The 22,141-nt window shown below is 37.7% G+C and overlaps 1 protein-coding gene across 1 annotated transcript in view; it reads left to right on the top strand.

The window, feature by feature from the left end:
* Positions 1-22,141, top strand: part of MCTP1 (multiple C2 and transmembrane domain containing 1) — a 271,275-nt gene that overhangs the window by 142,594 nt on the left and 106,540 nt on the right. The window contains exons 10-11 of the mRNA XM_005145967.3: positions 6,148-6,334; positions 11,353-11,446. Of these exons, the coding sequence (XP_005146024.3) occupies positions 6,148-6,334; positions 11,353-11,446 (281 nt within the window). The remainder of the gene's footprint in view (positions 1-6,147; positions 6,335-11,352; positions 11,447-22,141) is intronic.

The following is a 22,141-nucleotide window of genomic DNA, read 5'->3' as shown; positions in this document are numbered from 1 at the left end:
CATGATATTTATGAAAGCAGAGCAAAAAAAAAAAAAGTCAGTTTTGCTGCAAAGAAATTGCACATGTGACACACTAGCAGCACTTGTCTGTGAGTGTATGGCTGTGCTACAAGTACAAGAAAGGAAATACCAGCACACAAAAGGTCTGCAACTGCTTTTTTTCTGTCTGTGTGGTCTCCAAAGTAAACCTGTGGTTTCATTGTGAAGAGCCATGCTTAGGAAGATGTTAATTGGTTATTTAAAAATCCTCCAGCAGGATTTTGTGGCATAGGCTTTCTTTCATCAAGCAATAAATGCCTGACTGTGTTCAGGAATTGCTCATTGACCAGTGCGATTGTCCTGTATTTCATCTAGCTCTCATATTTTCATTTTCAAGACTGACTTAGCCCAAACTGCAGAGCTTTTTCCGGCTTTACATGTGGTGCTGCATGAAAGCATATAGCTTCCTGGGTCCTTCAGAGGTTTCCCAGCTTTCCAAGGATTCTCTTCAGCTTCCTTGGAATCCTCTCCATTTTCCCAATGACCTTCTCAAGCTTCATGTGGACCCTTTTCAACTTCCTGGGAATCTTCTCCAGTCTCCTGGCATCCTTTCCATCTTTCCAGGGATCCTTTCCAGCTTTCCAGTCTCTCCACCACTCTCCCCCTGAGTCAGTTACAGTCTCCATCTCCTGTGGGAGATCTGTTTTTCAGTCTGTCACCTCTATCAATCACCAATCACAAGCATCATGTAGGATCGGTCTTCTAATTTCTTTGTCATTATCTTTACACTTAAAAATTCCATGCTCTGGTTCTTCCAAGAACTTCATGTTAGTGTGGTCCTGTCTCCCTGAGCTGTGTTGTTTTCTGTCAGTGCTTTCTGTTGGAGAATTTAATGTCTCTATTTGTTTCTTGGTTTTACTGGAAAATTGTACTCTGCTCATAAAGGATATGGAGTCTCACAGATTGTAGCAGTTTATGCCTTGTTGCTTCTGATGTGTGTCCAGCTCAGTTCTAATTGCACAATTGCACAGTTTCCTCTCCCTGGCATCCTTTGGAATAGCATAGACCTGGATCACAGTGGAGTTAAAAGGCTGTCTTCCTGAACAAGTCCTGATGATAATTAAGTTGCCTGGGTTGTAGCCAAGTGGTGCTTTTCTGTCCCTATCACTTAGGATTATGCCAATTCCTCTTTTATGCTTTATTTTGTCATGTGAGAAAATGATCTTGCTGTCTGCTGTCTCTCCCTTGCCTGGCCACCTGGCTTTTAAGAGGCCTTCTATGTCATGTTGCTACCTTTGTAATTCATCCATTAGCAAGGACATTTCACCAGGGTGCCAATGCGGTCTTACATTCCAGGTTCTGTTAGAACTAGAGAGGGGAGGTGATTTTTACCTCTTAGACACGCTGATAATAAAATACTACATTTAGTTCTGGCTTCCACACTTTCAAGAGGATGCAGGAGAATTTCAGTGGATTAGAAAAGTTACAGAAAGTCATTTGAGGGCTGTAGATGTGTTCCAAGGAAATGTATAGGGAGCCGAAGGTGTTTAGCGTATCAAAAGGAAGATCAAAAAGAGATACTATTTTGGTATTTAAGTGCCTCCACTAGAAGAAAACACCAAGCACGAAAGGCTTTTTCAACAGAGTAAACAAAGGCATTAAACGAACCAAAGGCCAGACGTATTTTAAACTAAAAAAAAATCAGAAATGTATTTCTAACAGTTTGGGTGATTAGCACACTGAGCAGTTTCAGAGAAGTGGTGGATTCCCCTTGAATCCTCAAATTTCCTTCCATGGGAGCTGTACCCTGTTTCCACAGCGACTTTCCTGCGATACTTTGGTACACAAACTTGAGGCACTCATGTTTTTATTCCCTCCTGATCTCCCAAGAGCCAAAAATCCAGATCCACCTGGTACTTAATAATGCTCTTATGCAGAGCTGGTCCGAGATGTGCCTCCATAGCTCTCCTGGAACAGTCAGCCAGCCAGAGCCCCTGCTACTGCTTCCCGCTGACACAGGTCAGGCACTGCAGGGACCATGCTGTGAAGGGCAGTGGAGAGATGCAAAATACTCAAACTGCGCTAAAAAAAATTAAATTCCCTGAAATGCCATGTATAGCTGTGCTTGAAAATCTGTCTGTGAAGTTAATGTTTATTTTTAATGGCTTGGGGATGTTGGTTGATGAGAAACTGAACATGACAGGCAGTGTGCGCATGAGCTCAGAACTGCCCCGTGTGCTGGACTGCATCCCCAGAGTGTGAGCAGCAGGTCAAGGGAGAATATTCTCCCCCTCTACTGAGCTCTGGGGAGACCCCTCCTGCAGTCCTGTGTCCAGCTCTGGGACAACAACACAAGAGGGACATGGAGATGTTCGAGTGAGTCCAGAGGAGGCCACAAAAATGCTGCAAGAGCTGGAGCACATGTGCTTGGAGACAGGCTGAGAGAGCTGGGCTGATACAGCCTGGAAAAGGGAAGGCTCTGGGAGACCTTGGAGCCCCTTCCAGTGTCAAAAAAGGGACTACAAGAAACCTGGAGAGGGGCTTTGGACAAGGGCCTGTAAGGACAGGACAAGGGGAATGGCTTTAACCTGACAGAGAGGAGGTTTAGACATTAGGAAGTTCTTCCCTGTGAGGGTGGTGAGGCCCTGTCACAGGTTGCCCCAGAAGCTGTGGCTGCCCCATCCCTGGCAGTGTTCAAGGCCAGGCTGGATAGGGCTTGGAGCAAACTAGTATAGTGGAAGGTGTCCCTGCCTGTTGCAGGAAGTTTGAACAAGATGGTCTTTAAAGTCTTTAAGACCTTTTTGTCTTCCAACCCAAACCATTGTATGATTTTATGAATTCTTTAGGCTGACTTCTTCAAAGCTGCAGAACTTTTTCTTTCAGCAGCACCATATAACTAGGAATTCCATGAGAAACGGAATTGTCTGTAATCACTATTATCTCCTGCTTCGTGATAGCTGCCAGTTTTCTGCAACTTATGGTCTCCTCAAACGGCTGTAATTTTTCATGGTCCCAATTTGAGAATGCAAGACAAAATTTTCTGCCACAACAGTATCATTCTGCATCACATTCTGATAACATTCAAATTCACCTTCATCCTCAAAGCATCTTTGTTCTCCATGCCAACAGTTGTTTGTGACAAATGTCTTTAATGGAGCATCTTAACTGATGAGCAAGTAAAATTTGCTGAAGCTTTAAAGCTTGGAATACTTGCATACACTCTCAGTAGTATGTAAAGGGGCATTGTCAACTTGAACTTTCCAAAGCTATTTATTTTTAGAAATTTTTTGTTAACTTCAGGGCTTGTAAGGAAACTAATCCAAATAGAAGTTTGTGAGTTTCCTACTGATGTCTGTAAAGGTTATTCTAGGATAGGGTTCTAGGTATTCTAAAGGTATTCTACGATAGTGTTTAGGCAGTGCCTCAGTAAAACCAGGTTTCTTAGAAGCTGCATGTCCTACAAGGCAGAGGAGGCGACATGGCACAGAATAAGAAATGTGCTTTCAACCAGGGGTGTACTCACAAAAATGTACTCAACCTGCATTTCCATGAAAAATGTTAGCAACACGCCTTAATGGAATCCCAGACTGGTTTGGGTTGGAAGCAACCTTAAAGTGCATCCAGTTCCAACCCCCTACCACAGGCAGGGACATGTTCACACTAGAGCACCCTCACAGGGAAGAACTTCTGCCTAAGAGCTCATATGAATCTCCCCTCTGTCAGGTTAAAGCCTTTCCCCTTGTCCTGTCCTTGCAGGCCCTTGTCCAAAGCCCCTCTACAGCTGGCCCAATTTAGTTACTGTTTTCATCAAGTTATCTATGGGCCCTCAGAGGATATATTTCCTGCTAAATGGTTAAGGCACCTGGTATAAGAAGCTTCCAGATAACTTCCTACCTGATGTATGGTTTTAGGAAATACCAAGCTGATGATGCGGTGTACGTGGAGATCTATCAAGCAGACAGTGGTGACGTGTTTCTTAGGTCTTCATTCTAGATGTTAGGATATTAGAAACATTTTATAGATGTAGTAAAGATGCACAGGTAAAACCAGTTTTTGCTTTTGACCTAAATAAAAAATAGCAAGGACTATTAATGTTGCAAATGTCCTGTAACTTCAGGAGTTGGAGAACTTGGAACTCTGATGTAAACCATGTAATTTTACAGTCATCACAGTTTTTCTGTTCCGGTGGGGTAGTTTTTTGTGCCTGTTTTTGGGTCGGAATTGGATTATTTCTACGTTACTTGTATCATAGTGACTTTCTTTAAGAGAGTTTAGTCTGGTTCTTTCAATGATTGTTGTTTAAAGATGTAATACTGTTGCAGAGACAAATTTTTGAGTGGTATCTGTTTTGAAATTAACTATCAAAGAATATTTAAACCAGGGGCATCTCCAGCTCTGGATGCTTGATTCCAATATTTTTTATCTTAAGGAGGGCTTTACACACCTTACTGCAGCCTAAATAATAATTTGTCAGTCTTTGCACATGTGCAACACTTATATTGACTGCTAGCCTGCACTAGCAACAGCTTTAGTCTTTCCTTATAGTTGTTAATTTAATTTCTCACTCTTTATAATTGAAAGGGTTTAATATAAAAGGTAAATAATCAGCTCAGAATTCTGTCAGTTGGAGGTTTTTTTCCATTGTAAAATAATTGAACTTTGTTGCTCTATGAGCTTTGCAGTAGTTCAATTTTGACAGCTGCACTACAGACAGTAAATTTGAAAAAAAAAAAAATAATTTTCCTGTACCAAATTTAATCTGCCTGTGATAGCACAGGACTCATTTTATGAGGCCACACTTATTCTCATAATTGGCTATTTCCTGTCCTTAAATGCCTATTTATTCATGTCTGCCACTTTTTTCTCAGTTTATTGGCACCAAGGTCACCACATTATCTTTCTCTTCAAAATCAATTGACATTTTATGAAAAGAGTTTGCTAGATGTTTAGTTTAGTGAGAGTGGCATACAGAACATGTGGTTGTCACATTAAATAGTCGCTTTTGAAAGCAGAGTATTCAGTGACTTAACTGTATATAGAATATATTAATTTACTTTATTTCAATACTGTTATTGTTTTTATTTAGAGTAATGAATTGACAAAACATTATTGGGGGATGCTATCAGAAGTGTTCCAAATAGTGCTTTTCACAGGAATTCCAGAGCAGTGCACAGTGGTGTTACATTTGACATAGGTGTTGAATTTCTCAGCATGCTCAGACTTGCAATCTAGGAAAGTTGAAATTAATGAACTATACAAATTAAAATATTAAAACTTCCAAGCTTTGCACAGAATAATGACTCACCCTAAGGTATTCTTGTTCAAATTAAAAGCTTGTGGACAGCTCTTTGTTAGCCAGTGATACTCTTTTCCCTTCAATGCTCTACCTTTTATTTTTAAAGGTGTTGCAAAGCTATTTCTGCTGGCAGGCACATACAGAGCCATTCTTCATTAGCTCAGTGTACAGTACAGCCAGGGTTTATTCAGAAGGGGATCAAGCAGGCTTCAGCCAGTCTGTGCAGTTTTAAGCGATCCCTGCTCATTACAACGAGAGTCATCTTATTATATAGGGGGCTGTTGCATAAGGTTTTATCCTAGATGCCTGCATGGAGCTTTGACCACAAGCCATGCACAGCTTACTGCAGGAGAGCTGAGCCTTTTGAGTGTGGCTCCACTCCTAGTTTTCTATGCTCAGTCATGCCAACTCCATCACAATTAAGTCCACGCAGATTTTCAATTTATTTGTTCATTTATTTATTTGGGATTTTTACTGTTGTTAGATGAGTGGCATAAAAATATTCATTTCAAAACTCCCATGTTGTCTTTATACAAGAGGTGTAATTAAAAAATAATTTACATCCAAAGCTGGATTTTTAAAATTCTCCTTGGCAGCATTCAAGTAAGACACATTAATTAACCTTGTTTCTAATGTATACATTCTTTTTAATATTTAATGTTCACAGGGATAACAGATTGTAGCTTACAAAAAAAAAGGGAAAATAAAGGTCAAGCAAACGGCATAGGTTGAAGCTGAAGAGAAATCCTTCCACAAGCTGGGAAGGAACAGGATTTCTACTTATTTTTCTGTCTGGATGAAGGCAAGTAAGGCAGTGTGCTCTGGTTTGATGTGGAGAAAACTGCGTGCTGATGGAGAATGTCTGTTCATAGGTGCCAGGTTGACCTGTCGACCCTGAGTAAAGAACAAACCCACAAACTGGAGATGCCGCTGGAGGAGGGAGAGGGATACCTGGTGCTGCTGGTCACTCTCACAGCCTCAGCTGCAGTTACTATCTCTGACCTCTCTGCCAACTCCCTGGAGGACCAGAAGGAGCGAGAGGAGATACTGAAGAGATATGTATGCAGTGCTTCTCTTTTGCCCTTTGCTTGCAAAATGTTTGCTTATATAAATAGTAACTACTGGGGAAGGAAAAACCTAAATATATCTCTTATATTCTTATCACACTCAACCAGTGACAATCATTTAAGCTAGTTACTAGTGTTATCACAGCTGGTACAGTTAACAACAAGAAGGATACAAATCCTCTTTATACAATAGGGCTTTTTAAAATAGTGATTCAGTTATTTGATGGGGTTACAGAAGTTAGTTTTACTGCCTTGAAGAAATTTTAGCAAGTACAAAATAACTAAGGGGTCAGTCAGAGACTGTATACTTTCTAGTGAGTATTTACTCCAAATGGTTTGACGTGACAGCAGTTTTCAGCTTGTTTTGAACATCTACAAAAGGGCAAGAAAACTTTTTTTTTTTAAACCTGAACATTAGAGGCTAGACTAGTATTTTGTGTCATCAAAATAATTGTTTTACACAATATTTCTATTTAAAAATATTCCAAAGCAAAATATTTTTATTTTCCACAGTCTCACGTTACTCAGAATCTGTGTAGTTTTACCAAAGCAACAGAGAGGGGAGCTCTTACTCCAGTGTTTGCTAATACCTAAATCACTAAAACTAACTGTCTCACTAAACATGGAGAAATTTTAAAAAAATAAAAAAATAAAAAGAAGCATAGCAATTTCCACTTAAAATTACAAAGCTTTTATTGTACAATGCTGCCATGTGTTTAGAAAGGCTTCTCTAGACACTCAGGCATTAAACCAAGCTCTGATTAACAAAGAGCTGCTTATTTTTTTTTTTTTAGATTTTAAAATATTCCTATTCCATGACTGACATCCTTTCAATAACTGAATTTAATAAAGATGTACCTTATCAGGCTCTGCAGATAACATGAAGTGCTAGTACTAATGCTGTACAGTATTCTTCAAACAGATTAGCAGGATGTGCGCTTCAGCAAATTTATTCTGGCTATCTCCACTGAATCAGCTGTCTGCTAATGCTTGTACAACTCAGACACCAATAGTGTTATCATAAACACAGTTTAATAGAGGTGACTTAGTGAGGCTAAACATAATATTACTAAACCAACTGAGAGCTAAGGTTTTTGCCCCATCTTTGAAAAATAATTACAATTAAGAGAGTTATTGCACATTTTGAAATTCACATAGACAGCCTGTGGTTGTCAGAATAGACCTTAATAAATGTAATAAATTTCTGGTGAATATGTTTTTGAAGTGACATGCTTCCTGCTACCAAGTGAAACAGTACCATATTTCTGTGAATTATTGTGTGTGGTGATATGGTAGCCAAGTGATACTGATAGTTTTGGTAATTTCAGTAGCAGTATAGAAACATGTGGCAACTGTGTATTATTAATTGTTTTTCCTAAAATTCTAATTTTTTCTTTGTTCCTAGTGTAAAGCAAATCATGTGGTATAAGATCAATCTATTTATTTCTGTTTCTTACATATTCAATAGATATGTGTATTTTCTTGGTTTTACATTACTGTAAGCATTTTAAAACATTTATATTTTTTGGAAGATGCTCATGTTGCAGAAGTATGAATTTCTCATTATGTGTTTTGGAAAATTATAGCATCGGTGTACCTTTGTGATAAATTTTACTGTTTTTATTAAAAGGACTGGTGGGTAGCAGAAGAAAGAAATGATAACTGTTAATGAAATTCAAGTAGTTTATTTTTACTGATGTTTGATTTGTCTTTGGTATTCATCTCTCTCCTTCAGAACCAATACAAAGGAAGAGTATGCAATGAGCAAGATGTACTTTTCCCCATTGAGTAGCTGTATTTTGGGGTTTCTTTTTTGTCTTCTTAAAAAAAAATCTAGCTACCATTTGAGAAATGTATTTTGCACCCTTTCTGCAGCCAAAACCAGTTAATGAGCTGACCTTGCCATTAGATCAAATAGCCTTGGAAAATGACTCTTTTACTGTAATTTAACCATTTGTAGCTGAACATCAGAGCCTTACAAATTAAACAGGCATTACTGTTTGAACCATTATTTTACCACAATTGTCTGAAAAGATTAATTCCTTTTGGGGTGAGGAGGGGGGCGCATTAATGGGTACAGACCAAGAGAGATTGTATGACCTTTTCAGAACGGGTGTGCTGAACCTTTGGTCCCCCTTGTCACAGTTTAAAAACCAGAGGAGCTAGTTTAGAGAAGAAGTTGTTAGCATTCCATTTTTATTATGACATTTCACAGTCATCCGATTTAATGTCCCTTGACCAGATTGTCCACCGTGAGACGATGGGCTTGAAATGTTATTTAGAGCATTGATAAAAGGTGAGCAGTTCTAAGATGACAGCGAGTCATAAGGCTGGTGGTGTGACATTAATTTTCTCCATAACAGAGATGGAATAAGACGTCATGGTGACAAGCTGTCAATCAGTACTGGCCCCTCAGTGTATCTTGATGCCATAGGATGGGGTATTGCTTCTCCCATAATAGAGCTGAACCGAGATGCTCTCCCTGACAGCTGCTGCAGCCATACAGAAAATATATTATACAGTCTTTCATTAAAGAAATAAAGAGGACTCATCTCCAGAGCATTTCAATCTTTTCCCATCTATTGAGGGCTGAAAAGATTCACAGCAAATCACGGATTCCTCTGCTATGGAAATTTCAGGCTTCAGGAACCATGCAGGTTTCGAGGCCTTCAACAATAGTCATAAATAAGAAGACAGAATATCATCTGATAAATCATTACTTAAGGTTATGTATTTAAAGTAACATATTAAAGTAATTTGCTTCTCCTGCAGTCTCTGCCACAACATTGTACACATTTCCAGCAGTCTCCGCAAGTCACAATGTGCAGTAAATTAATCTAAGACAGCTGACTTGCTGGAACTGAAAGTTCAAAAATAATTATTCTGTGGGATGCTGACAAAGATAGCAAAGTGAAATATAGCATGGGTACCTTTTGGTAGAATAAGCTGACCAGGATGAAATTTGGAGAAAAAGGGACTCTATAGATTTGCAGGAAGGGGGGCAATCACTTGGCTTGCTCTGTGTTTGGCTTTTGCTTTGTTTTCTTTCTGCAGCTTGATGTTTGTTTTGTTCATTGGGAAACTTGGGTGAAACAGAGAAAGGTTTTTGTAAATCCTTTCACCTTCATCACGGTATTAGAGCAGAATTATACCTGTTGTGGTATCAGTTCTTATAAGAAGCATCCAAACCTTGATTGTTACTATAATAAATGAAGGATGGTGCCAACATGCTTTTGAATTTTAACAGTTCTATCTGTAACACTGTCTCTGCCACCTTCAGTGTGTAAACACACAAGCAGAGGGTTGAGTGCTGATTAAATTTGGCTGACAGTATTTTTAAGCTGTATTTCTAGTGATTAATGTATTAAAAATTATAAAAACATTATTAATCATTAGCTTATGATAACATGTATGCGTGTGTTCATATGTATGTAGCATGTGGGGTATTACACTTAACTGGGTTCCACTGTTCTGTATACCAAGGTCAGACCTTCACTTTAAACAGTGGATGGTCAGTTGGTGCTTGTGATTAGTATGATTAGTAGATTAGTATGAGGTGATTTAATCGTTAGAATTGTCTTACTAATAAAGGGATGCATATTATGACCCTTTTAATTGATAGGTTATCTATGTATAAGCATACTCTACCTTTTGCTAGATGACATTTAATATTTCATTTAAACAGTGCCTTTGGTTTTCAGATCAGTGATGTTGTTTATTCTGCTTTTCCATAACAGTCAAGTTTGCCTTCATAGTAAATTAAAGAACTGTTGACTTAGTGTTTTACCTGTTAGTGTTTTCTAGAAATCTGAACATTATCATAAGCAGTGGAAAAGGTTTCACCTGCACTACGTTAAAATTTTAGGAAAGTCCATGGGAATTAAATGCGTTAGTTCAGATTTTAAAATACTTCAACATAAAGCTACATGCTAGCATTTACGAACAAGACTTGCAAAAGCAACCAAAGATTAGGCCACATAAAAGTACATGGTTCAAAATGAATCTGAAAATCTAATTTTAGTCTTCTCTTTTGGAGTTCCTCCCCTAGGTTATCTAAAACTGAATGATAATAACAGGTTGGTTATTAATTAACTGCGGGTTTAAAGCTGCACTCAGTATTCTATCATTTGAAATTCTGCAACTATTAAAATATATTTAAAGCTAGATCATGGGAATTTTAGCGTTTCCCACCTAACCAGTGCAATACTCCCAGACTGTTACTTCTGGTAATTTGAAAAAAGAGCAGCAACAGAGCACATTTTCAAAACAGCTTTCTGAACTGTTAGATTAATAAATGCAAGTGTTAGCCTACTCTTTAATTTTTAATTCCTCTTTTTAATATCTGTATATATTGCTAAAATGTAGGTTTAAAAAAAAAAATTGTGGTAAGTGCTTTCTGCCATGGAATTAGAACCAGCTCTTAAGTCTTCTTTTTTTATATCTAAATATATTTTTGCACATGATTATTACAAAATTTAAGTTGTTAGGTCCTCTTTTGATTGTTTTTGTTCTTGTTATTTGCAAGCTGGGTGCAAACTTGCATATAATAGTGAACTACAATAAAAAAAACAATATTGACCCTAAGTCACTGTTAAAATTTTGTTGGAGCCATCAAAGTGAAAAATAGAAAAAGAAAAATAGAAAAAATAGAAAATGTGAACATATATCTTACAAAAGTATTCAGGAAAAGAAACTGTTTAATTGTATTAATTTCATTAATACACTGATGCAGTTTAAAATTTTGATGGACAGTTGAAGGCAGTAGAATTGGTGATGTATTTAATAATTCATATTCCATTTTTCCTTTGCATTTCTTGATTGGGAAGTTAAAGTTACAAAACACTCAAAGAAACACTGACAACTGTACATTCTTCAGAAAACAGTGTTTAGAATTATGGGTATGTTAGACAAAATTACACTAACATCTGAGCTGGGTAGGAGACTATTAATATTATAGTTTGGTTTGTCTTTTTTGTAACCCAGAATTGTTTTTCTTTTTATTATTTTTAGAGTCCAATGATGATGTTCCGTAACATGAAGGATGTGGGATTTCTTCAGGTGAAGGTCATCAGGGCAGAAGCATTGATGGCAGCTGATGTCACAGGCAAGGATTCGTTTTAGTTTCTGTGATAATAAATATCGTAGTGAGACTTGACCTTTTTAGAAGTGACACATATTATGCTTAAAACAGAAGTTTATCTAAAGATCATTGTCTTCACAGGGCTCAACCTCACCTTCTGCTCATTAAGAAGAAAGCATGCGAACTAATAAAACATTTGTAAGCAAGGCAGCAAGTCATTCTAATGCTAGCAGAGCTCTACATAGGTTACTTCTCAAGAGGGTGAAATATACATTTTTCTTCATTAGAGGTTCTGAAAAAAATACATGGAAGACTTCTTTTTCTGGTAGAGAAAAAAATACAAAACTATCCAAATTAAAGATGAATTCCAGAGGACAAGGCAAATGAAAGGTGCTAGATTTAGATGCAACTTCAAATTTGTTGCCAAAAGAACAGCTTGATATCTGCCAGATATTCAGCAAAGCTGGTGTTGATTTCAGATGTTTCAGTGATTTCAGATATTTCAAATAAGTGCAAAATAGTTGCAGTTTCCTGTAACTACTGCTTGTCTATTTAAGAAATAAAATAAAATATTTTTTTTATTTTCTGGTTTTGTAACATAAGGTGGATGGATTATTCAACAGTTTGCTTTTCAAAATAAGAAAAAGTATTTCAGCCATAATGGCCATATTTCTCCAGAAATATCCAGGTTGTCTCCTGTAAGGACAATCACCTTCACACTGTACAAGTTGAATGGAGCAAAATGCACTGTTTCAGTGTCAGAATATAGTCATCTCTGCTTTAAAAGAAAAGATTAAAAAAATGAAGAAAATTATGCTAATCTAGCTGGTTTAACTGCAAACTGGACATTCTTCTGTTACAGGAGCAGAGTATATACATAGCAACATACTCACTTTTAATAGTTTTTTGTGAATTAGCATGAGCACCAGTATTTTTTTTTCCTCAGCCAAGTTAGCAGCAAAGACTTTATTGCTATAACTGATCATCCAGTTTGTGGCACGCAAAATAACAGATTCTATTTTCAGGGAGGTTGGAGAAATGCTTCTAAGGATTCCTCTCTCTGCTTTGACCTTATAATCCAATGTGGTCTGAACAGAGAGAGAGATTAAGTTATTCAGGGGCAAATGGGATAATTCAGTCCCTGACCTCGTTCACTCTTCGACTTTTACAGATCAACATGCCATTTGTGCTGGTTGAACAAATTTTTTGGAAATACATTTGATTCAATTAAAGCTGTACAGAGCTACCAAAATTTTTCAAACATTTCATTTACAATGACGGTCACGAAGACAGGGAAGAATAGTCGATACCTTCCTGTGCCCCGCATATTCTGTTCATTGGCCAGAAAATGTTTGTGTGGCATATATGTTTTGTAAGATGGCTGTGCATTCCAGACGCTGCAGAAATAATGTATTTTGGACAGAAATACCTTGTATTTTGAAAAGACATTTTATTAATTGCTGCAGCAATGTATATTTACTTTTAGTAACTTATGGGTATGTACAGATCATTGATTTCAGATTAAACTTTGAATAATAATTTTTAGAAGTAAAGTAGTCATTTGGTGATTCAAATTTGATTTCCAAAATAGTTTGAAACTAGACTCTCCACCTTAATTCAATGGGGCAATGTTATAAGTAAGTGTAGAGAGTGCTGTCATCAGTGGTGTAATTTATGCAACTAAGGATTGCTTCCTAAGGACTAGTTTGCTTCTCTTGCTATGCTGTTTTTTCAGAGTTAATCTTTTGCCTCCCTCGAGTCTGAAAAGTAGCTGGAACACCTGTATAGTACCTGTGTGGTTTGCTTTGCTTCCTGTCTGCTGAATGTATCCCATTTCACTTTCAGGATTTTTTTCATGTGAAGCAATAAATCAAAATTTATTAGTTTGGGCTGAGTGGATTTTAAAAATCTTTAATATTCCATCATTAAGCATAAGCATAGACAGAAAAAGATTTCTATAATCTTTTAAGTAGTCATCAATCTTGCTACAGTTACAAGGAATTTTTTTCCTTTCAAATTGTGAATTTTTTCTTTTGTTACAATACATTCATTGAGCAGCACTGTAATACTGTATTACTGTAATACTCTGCGTGAATAGAGCAATTGAGACTCCTGTTGAATGAATGAGTAAAAAGCACAAATTACTTTTTAATGAAACCCTCAATTCTTCTGCTTTTCTTAGAAAGCCCATAGCCTTGTTCAACTGAATGCTGCTACAGTAGGTCACTTCACCTAACCACCTAATAAACTATTGACAATAAGGGCAGTTTTTTCTCCAATCTCAATAGCCCAGTGTTGGACAATGCACTTCAAATTCTTCAGGTTAGTGTAGATACTTTTTAAAAGAGAGAGATTAAGGGTGGTGTCTCATGTCTCAGTTTACAAATGGCCCTATCCCCGCATGCAAACATGTTGAACAAGGTGGCAGGGTGGGCTGGAATCAGGGAGGAGTTGTGGACAGGGAGCAAGCAGCACCGCCTTTTTGAAAATGATGCGCTGCTCAAACGTGCCAGAACTGTATTTTAAATATACTGCAGAAAATAACAAAGTGAGATCACTCAGCTTCCTTGCAAGGAAGTCTAACAAAGGGAGGAACACTGGAGGATTGAGAGATTCCCCACTGGTGCTTGAAAGCGGACCTTGAGTGCAGGGAGTGCTGGAAAATAGGGTGTCTTCCAAGACTGGGGCCTTTGAGAGAATTTCTATGTCTATGAGGATGTTTCTTCTGCAAAAGCAGCATCTTTCCATGGTCAAAACACAATTCTAGGGCTTCCACTAATGCAAAATTATGTTTCATTGGAAATTATGGTCACAGCAAATATCCCTGTCTGGGAAATATGGAGGTTATTTTTTTTTTTTTAACAATAATCTAACAAATAGATGTGGAGTGTGGAGTTTACTTTTTTTTCTTTTTGGGAGGGAAAGGCTCTTTGACTCTTCCACTGTTTTAGCTGTTCACTGTAAAGCTGTTTTCTCCTTAAATCTCAGCTAAAAAGTTTTATATCCCTCTTTCCCACAGGAGTCTTTGCTCATTTGTGGTTACTCTGGAACACATACAGACCTTATTGAGGGTTCGGCTTCTTGCAGGGCCCTGACATAGCAACATGTGTGCCTACAGAGTTGTCCTTTACACCAAGAAATATGTGATGGTGCAGTAAGACAGAGCATAATCAGCTTACCATGACAGCCTCTGAAACCATATACAGTTCACTTAACCTGTATGAGTTTTGGAAAGCAATAGACCCTTCATCAGATCTTAGGAAGAAGTTCTTCTACCCTTTTTGAGGGCGGTGAGACCCTAGCACAGGTTGCCCAGAGATACTGTGGCTGCCCCATCCCTGTCAGTGTTCAAGGCCATGTTGGACAGAGCTTGGAGCAACCTGGTCTAGTGGAATGTGTCCCTGCCTGTGGCAGGGAGCTGGAACTGGATGAGCTTCAAACCAATCCATGATTCTAGGATTCTATGATCCTATGACATGGCACAGTTGGGGCAATAGGTCGGCATATTCTGTTTGCAGCGAAGCGAAGTGCAGATGTGTTGCAGTGGGGGACTGCAGGCTTTGCAGGCAGCACTTGTGTCTCCTTTACTGGGGAGATGTGCTCTTCCTTTTACTTGAATCTTGAAATACAATTGAAAACCTCTGCCTTATTACTGGCAAGAAACAGGCAGGTTGGGAAAAGATCTGCTTTGATCAGTTTCATTTGATCAGTTTGATCATGGTTTGACCAGTTTCAGCAGAAGTCCTATTATTTTAAGGAATAATAGTTAGCAACTCAGATTCTTTAGCAGAGCAAAATCCAAGCTCTGTGTGACGGCCTGACTAGAAAACAGTTTGTTTTGCTGTCTTTGGGCTTTAATTAAGACATGTTCAATCCTCGCCCCCTGGCTCCCTGCTCCCCCTGCCCCCACCCTGCTTGCTGTGTCACAGACCAGCAATCAGACACTTTCAGATGGTCCAGCCCATGACTTTGACCTTCTGAGCGGTCTGGCGTTCCCTGGGGAACCGTTCAGCTCATGAGGTCTGATTTCACACTTCCAGGATGCCTTGGCTCTCTTAACAATGACAGGGAGACAAAGCCCTTTAGAGCAGGCCGCATGGGGACTTGTTTAAATTGGAAACTAGAGAGGAGTCAGGGAACAAGGTTACAGGCTACAGAATAGTGCTTTTAATAAAGAGCTCACAGCTCTGGTTCAGCTCAAAGAGGGCTACCTCTGTACAATTAATTGAGACATTTATCTGGAGCATCTTAGGCCTCTACTTTCTCACAGAATTATGTGATAAATATCAGCTAAGAGGCAAATGAGATGTGCATGAAATGAATTTTTAACACTTTGATTACTGTGTCTCCAGTCTTCATTAGAAGTAAATTTACTTGTATTTCTGACCTTATTATTAATCAATTGTCTGAGAGTTTTTTTCTTTTCGGTTACCATGATTTCAGAACCTGATATATCAGAAAGATTTTACTGGAGAGTGATACTTGGTGATATTTCAGTTTACAGTCAAAAGCTTTTCAGGCGTCTCCTCCTCTGAAGAACAGAAACTAAGCATTAAAAATGAAGAAGAATTTCTTTTCCTTCTTTTCCAGTTTTATATATGAAAATACAACTCTCTTCTAAGAAAATTCCATGTTAAAATTTTGATTAAAGTACTTGAAACGAGGATGAAGATACCAAGGTGGATAAATGTGCAGAATATAAATGAATTTTCTAAAATCTAGTTTACTAAAATGTCTTTGTACCACATGTCCAAAAATAGTCTTTGAAATTGTTCTTCAAATGCTAGGAAATGTCAGAGTAATGTACACAAATATTAAATTAACAAAGGTATGGAAGCCCATGCATGTAAAACTGAAGGAATAAATTCAGAGGCCCTTTGGAAATATGGTTCCAGAAGTAATTTGATCTGTCAATTAGTGCAACTACTTTTCAATATACACTTGAATTATCTTCATGAAGTACTGAAATCTACTAGAGGGGCAGTGTTCTCTGATAGATAGTGACGCTGCGAAGTGACTTGTTTGTTAAGAAAGTAGCAGGCTTAGGATACTAGTGGCAAAACTAGGACTTAAAGAGATTCTTGGTTAGTCACAGCGTTTAGAATTAAATATACAGCAAAAGGATGACTTGTACTTGTTAACATTTTTCATTTTTTTTTCTGTAAATATTTTGTGGAAATGAGTTTGACACAACTGTGATGCTACACTGAATTGTATAGTGAGATATCTTACACACTCATGATATGGGTCCATTGCAACATGTTTGCAGCAGCCCCATTAAAGAGGAATTATCATTTTTATTTTAAAGATGGGAAAAACTAGGGAAGGTTAACTGGCTCAGCTAAGGCTGACAGAATGATTCCTTGTCAAAGCTGGCATTTGGCTGGGGTCCTGTACTTAATCCATTAGATAAGGCAGCTTCTCATGCTATTAAGCCATTCCTTCTCTTGGCCAAAGGTCAGAGTGACTGCTCTGTTCCAAGCAGCTGGCTGGCAGGGAGCTTGGAACAACATTATTGTCATTAGCGTCTGCATGAGTGGCACTGCCCCCCAGAGTCATGAACTAGCTGTCTTGTCTTCGCCCAAAATAAAGGCCCTCTTTTGGCTGTGGGGACTCAGATCCATAATGGACAGGCATCGCCAGCGGTAGGGGAGAACCATAATAGCCTATGAAATATTCAAACAATATTTCAGCTTTCATAACAATATTAAACTTGGTTGAACTGTATGAAGTCATGGTTTGTGAACTTGACTTTTAAAAGTAGAAATGGAGTTGATGTCTCATTAAATTTTTTATCTATCAAAAACAATTTCAGTAATCTTTGGGATTCTAGTTCACTTTTGATACTGTAATTTTTAACAGTACAAAAATTAATCTAATAGTGCAGAATAAATTTAAGGGACTTGTTTAAAATCAGTTTGTGATCTAGCTAGTGCTGGAGTTTAAGTAACTTTACGGACTGGTCAGTGGCAGGTAAATGTTAGATGCCTATCTATATTTAGTCTGCAACATATTTTCTTTAGTTAAAAGAACTCTTCAAGAAACAAAATCAGCGAATTATTTGTGTCTTTGGACTTGTAATGACACAATGCATATTTTCTATAGCCATGGTAGAAGTATCTCCATAGGGCTTACAGGGAGCTAACCCCGTGCTCTTTGCCATTTCTTGAAAGTTAATGTTTTGAAGTACAATAAGTTTTCCAGGGGACAGGTAGGTCTGCCATATGCTTCTTGGCTTGCATCTACTCTGAAAAGCAATTGCATCAATGGTAGTTTCTTTTAAGACTCAATGGCAGTGCTGATTAAGAACGAACAAGTTTTTCTGCAATGACTGATGGTCCTTCTGATTTTTTATTTTCTTTCCTGGGCTGGATTTTCAAAGACTAGAAACAGAAAAGCATGATTGTATGCAGGTGGGTTTTCTCTCTCTAAGACAGGGAATCATCATACTGCATAAAATACAATGATCCCATATGTTTGTTTACTAAATTCTTTTTTTTTTACACTATTAATCGAATAATACACAATGACACACAGTTTTCAGGAGACAAATATTTAGTAGAGTTTTATAGCAGAAGGGCATCACAGTTTAAGTGGTACTAAACATTGCAAGCAAGAAACATAGCTTTAAGCTTTGATAGCTTTTCATCAAGGAAAACTCAGCTTTTTGTGCAAGTGGAGCTAGAAAAGGAATCCAAAAGTGCAGTTATGTGTAAGTCTCTGTTTGGAAGAACTGCCCTACCCCAAAATGAATTTTTGCTGGGAAAATAATCTGCCAACAACCAAAACTTTTATTGGACAATTTCTCCCCAGGGACCACTGGAGGACATATCTCTTTAACTTGCCCAGAGATATGAATTATATTGTATTGCAGTTTGACAGCTCTAATACAGACAAAGGATACTTCCATCTGAATTGTTCACATGCCATTCAATCTCTTGTGAAAAAACAGTACTTTTGGACTTGAATCTGAGGTGATGCCCAGTGTTTTGTGCTTTAGCTCCCTGTTGGACTGGACAGATTACAGCTCACCCTCAGCCTGGAAGTGAGCTGCAGTGGCCTCTGTTCGATACTGGTCCACCCACCCTCAAACATAGTTCACAAGGGCACATGGGCCACCTAGCCTCTTTGGTACTTGCTGACGAGTTCCAGCATAGCGAGGCAGCTCACTTACAAATGCAGAAGTCATGTGGCCTTCGAACTGATGGAAACAGCCTTTCTTAAACATTTTCAAATGAAAAGCATGGCCAAAACATTAGACAATGTGGTGCTGTAACTACTTGAGAGGAAAATTCGAAATCTGAAATTGTGTGATGGTTAAGATTTTGTTGTTTTGATTTTCTAAATATTTTGAGAAGCAGTTTAAAATTGCCACTATTCAGGTCTCTCTTCTATGATGAAAAAGTGTATTATATACTTGTAGAAGAAAAAAGTTCTTCCAGTGGCCAAGCATCTGAGATCCAGATAATGAATTTGAGCTGTGAGCTGACTTTGATTCTTTTGTGATGGAATTTCTGGCTGTGGGGGACTTTGAGTTTTGAAGCAGATAAAACCTCTTTAGTTCCTGGTTAGCCTCACTTGCATCTTAACCACTGTCACAGGGTTCAGCTGGTTTCACTTGATGGGTGTACAGCTCGTCCAGAGGCATAAAGTAGTTCAGAGAAATAAGGTGAAAAGTAAAAAAAAATATAATGTTAATTAATGTATGTATAGTGTGCAGTGTGAGGGACACAGTGCTGAGGGAAGTGAAACATTTTACTTAGATCTAAGTAAAGTAATCTCAGTTTATGCTCTGGTTTTACCAACTGTCTAAATATTAAATGCAGTACAGCATAGCATAAACCAGAGTATCTGTCAAACTAGCTGCAGTGTGTGGTGTGATGAAAAAAGCAGGAAGTTTCTAAGGATAAATAGTTCCTTGATCTTTTTCAGTAGTAGCTGAAATTACCACGTAATTTTTTTCAGTGGTAGCTTACATTACAAAGTAGAATTCCTCTAGGGTACATTCTTAGATAAACCAGCTCTGTAATGGGTAAAGATTTAAAAAAAAATGTGAGAGAGGCCAGTCCAAAGAAAAGCTGTGCTCCATTCCATATTATTATGTATACTATGTAAACTAGCCCATTATTTCTGTCATTTCAGGAGCCCTTAGTCCTCTATAAGTAGAGTCCAAAAAGTGTGAGACATTACAGCAACAAAATAGATTAATGAGATTTTAGTTCTTACTGAGGTTTACTGCATGTCTGATTTCAGAAAATTGGAAGGTGAAGTTCACTGGGTTTTATTAACTACTTATATCACAAATTCCTTCAAACAGTACTGGGGGTAATAATGATTAATTCTAGAGAGGTCATGGGATTACTCAAAATTGTAAGTGCTGGTTTCAGTGCTGCTTTTAATGTGTGAGGTAAGCAGGTGGTGGTAGTCTCACCTTGCACAGCACTGAGCACATTTAGGGGCATATTCAGAAAAAAATTGTGGATGTCCTCCTGATCAATAGAGCTGAATACCTCTGAAGTCACTTGAACAGTAGCTGGAGAGCTAGGGAGGGCATGGAGCAGGGAGCTAGGTGAAAGACCCTCATTAGGCACAGCGATACGGGTAGAATTTGTTGACATAGGACAGGTGACATATGGTGATATATGATAGTTGTGATTTAGTCTATAGTCAAAGGCATACTTGTGATGACATAATTTAGAATTATGTGATTGAGCTTAGGCAGCACAAGTCTAATCACATGAGTTTTAGCGTACTTTTAGAATTGCTAGATATGCCAAACAGCACATACTTTTCTGAATACATGTGGTTCTTTTATATAAGAATGAGGAAAACTATCTATTGATAATTTTTGAAACTGCTAGTTGCATTAACGGGACAAAAGTTATCTGCCTTGGTTAGAGTATGTGTTGTGCTTAAAGTCCTGATTTTGAATAGTCCAGTGATGAGTGTATGTTGTAAGTTCCCAGATTCTCCTTGGTCCTGCTAGAGACCAAAGAGACCTAAGGATGACGTCTTTTAATATTTTAGTACTCTCTTAAGTCTTTCATTGGGAATGATCCCATAATTTTGAAAACTCCTGCAATGCGGCAAGTTGCCATGGCTGTCAGTGAGAGCTAAGATTGCAGTTATCCTTTATAATAATGAGAACTTTAAAGATGACAGATGGATATGAGTTTCACCAAGTACTTGTCCATTGCTCTGGCTTTGTCTTTCTGGATCATGTTCACTTATTTGTGTTGGTTTCCAAATAACATTTGCGCATACCATATGTCAGTGAAGTGTGTTGCTTTTCAGATACCCAGCTTGGTTGTGATGAGTGTTTTAGCATACAGAAGAAGTGCCCATAGGAGATGGTGAACGGCTTTGCAGATGAAAACTTCATAGCTTCCTTGTATGGCAAAACCAGTATTCTGTTTCAGAGATGCTCACAACCAGGAAACTTCTACTTGTCAGCCATGATATTTGGGCCTTCCCTTTTTCCCTTTCATAATATTTCTTTCTGTCAAATTTGGTCTCAAACTGTTTTCAAGTTATAGGGGGGAGGTGACATTGAATGTTGAGTGTGAGAAGGAGATTTTTATTTCATTTCTGAAAATCATTTGTCTTCATTTTGATTGGGGACCTCTGTGATTAATATCCATATAAATCTAAAAGAATAATTGAAAAAGTGCATGTCAATGAATGCAGAAAATAAATGAATGCAGTAAATACCTTCTCTTTATTTACAGCTATCCTCAAGACACTGCAACACATTTTCTTGTGTCTGCATACAATTAATAAGCAGATATAACATTGTAACATCATAAGCAAATATGATTGATGACACTTTAAAAAAGGAGATAAAGTAGTATTACCTAGGTTGCCTGCTCTATCACTTCTGCCCAGTTATTTTAACTGAGTCTTTCTTTTTCAAATACTGAAATCTAAAGTACTTAAATAAATACGATTTTTTTAAAGTTTCCCACTACCTTTTGGGCCTGTGAAGTAGGAGAACATTGAGATGTGTGATACATCCATCTCTGCTGAGTAATGAATTAATCACATTTCAAGTTTAATGGGAAGGATTTAACAGTATATTGTTTTCTAGAGAAGGTGAACATCAACTCTAACCATAATTCTCAATGTTTTAAAAACAATTATTCTTTATAATTAAAGTAAATAATTTACACATTAACCTCTGATGTAGTCTGAATCAATATTGCAGTTTGGGAGATGTGACCCCTGGATGGTTTTGTCTAAATATTGATTTCATTGTCATTTGTATAAGGTACGAAATTAATTACATGCCTTCCTAATATCATTAATGTAGCCCCATTGAGGTACTTAATGTACAGCTTCTTACAATGCATGACAAAACATTACAGAGTTATTGAAGACAACAAATTACACAAGACATTGTGAAATGCAATTGCTTAGTGTGCCAGATTTGATTGTGGAAGATCAGTGCCAACACTCAATAACTTTCAAACACTTTGCTGTCCAAAGAAAGTCCAGAGACAAGAACGAGCCACTCTGGAGTATCTAACTCAATTGTTAATTTCCATCTGACCAAGTTCCCTTGAGTTCTGGGAGCAGCAATTTATTCTACAGCTTTCTACTTATGTGTTTGTAGCCTTACATGAAAATAATCAGACACATGTTTTTTGTGCCAAGGGAAAAGGTTGTACTCTTCAATTACTGGAGAAAATCAAAATAGGTAGGGGAGATAGCATCTCTCTG

Source organism: Melopsittacus undulatus, chromosome Z (assembly GCF_012275295.1).
Source record: "Melopsittacus undulatus isolate bMelUnd1 chromosome Z, bMelUnd1.mat.Z, whole genome shotgun sequence".
Lineage (NCBI taxonomy): Eukaryota > Metazoa > Chordata > Aves > Psittaciformes > Psittaculidae > Melopsittacus > Melopsittacus undulatus.
This window is presented reverse-complemented; position numbering and strand designations above follow the sequence as displayed.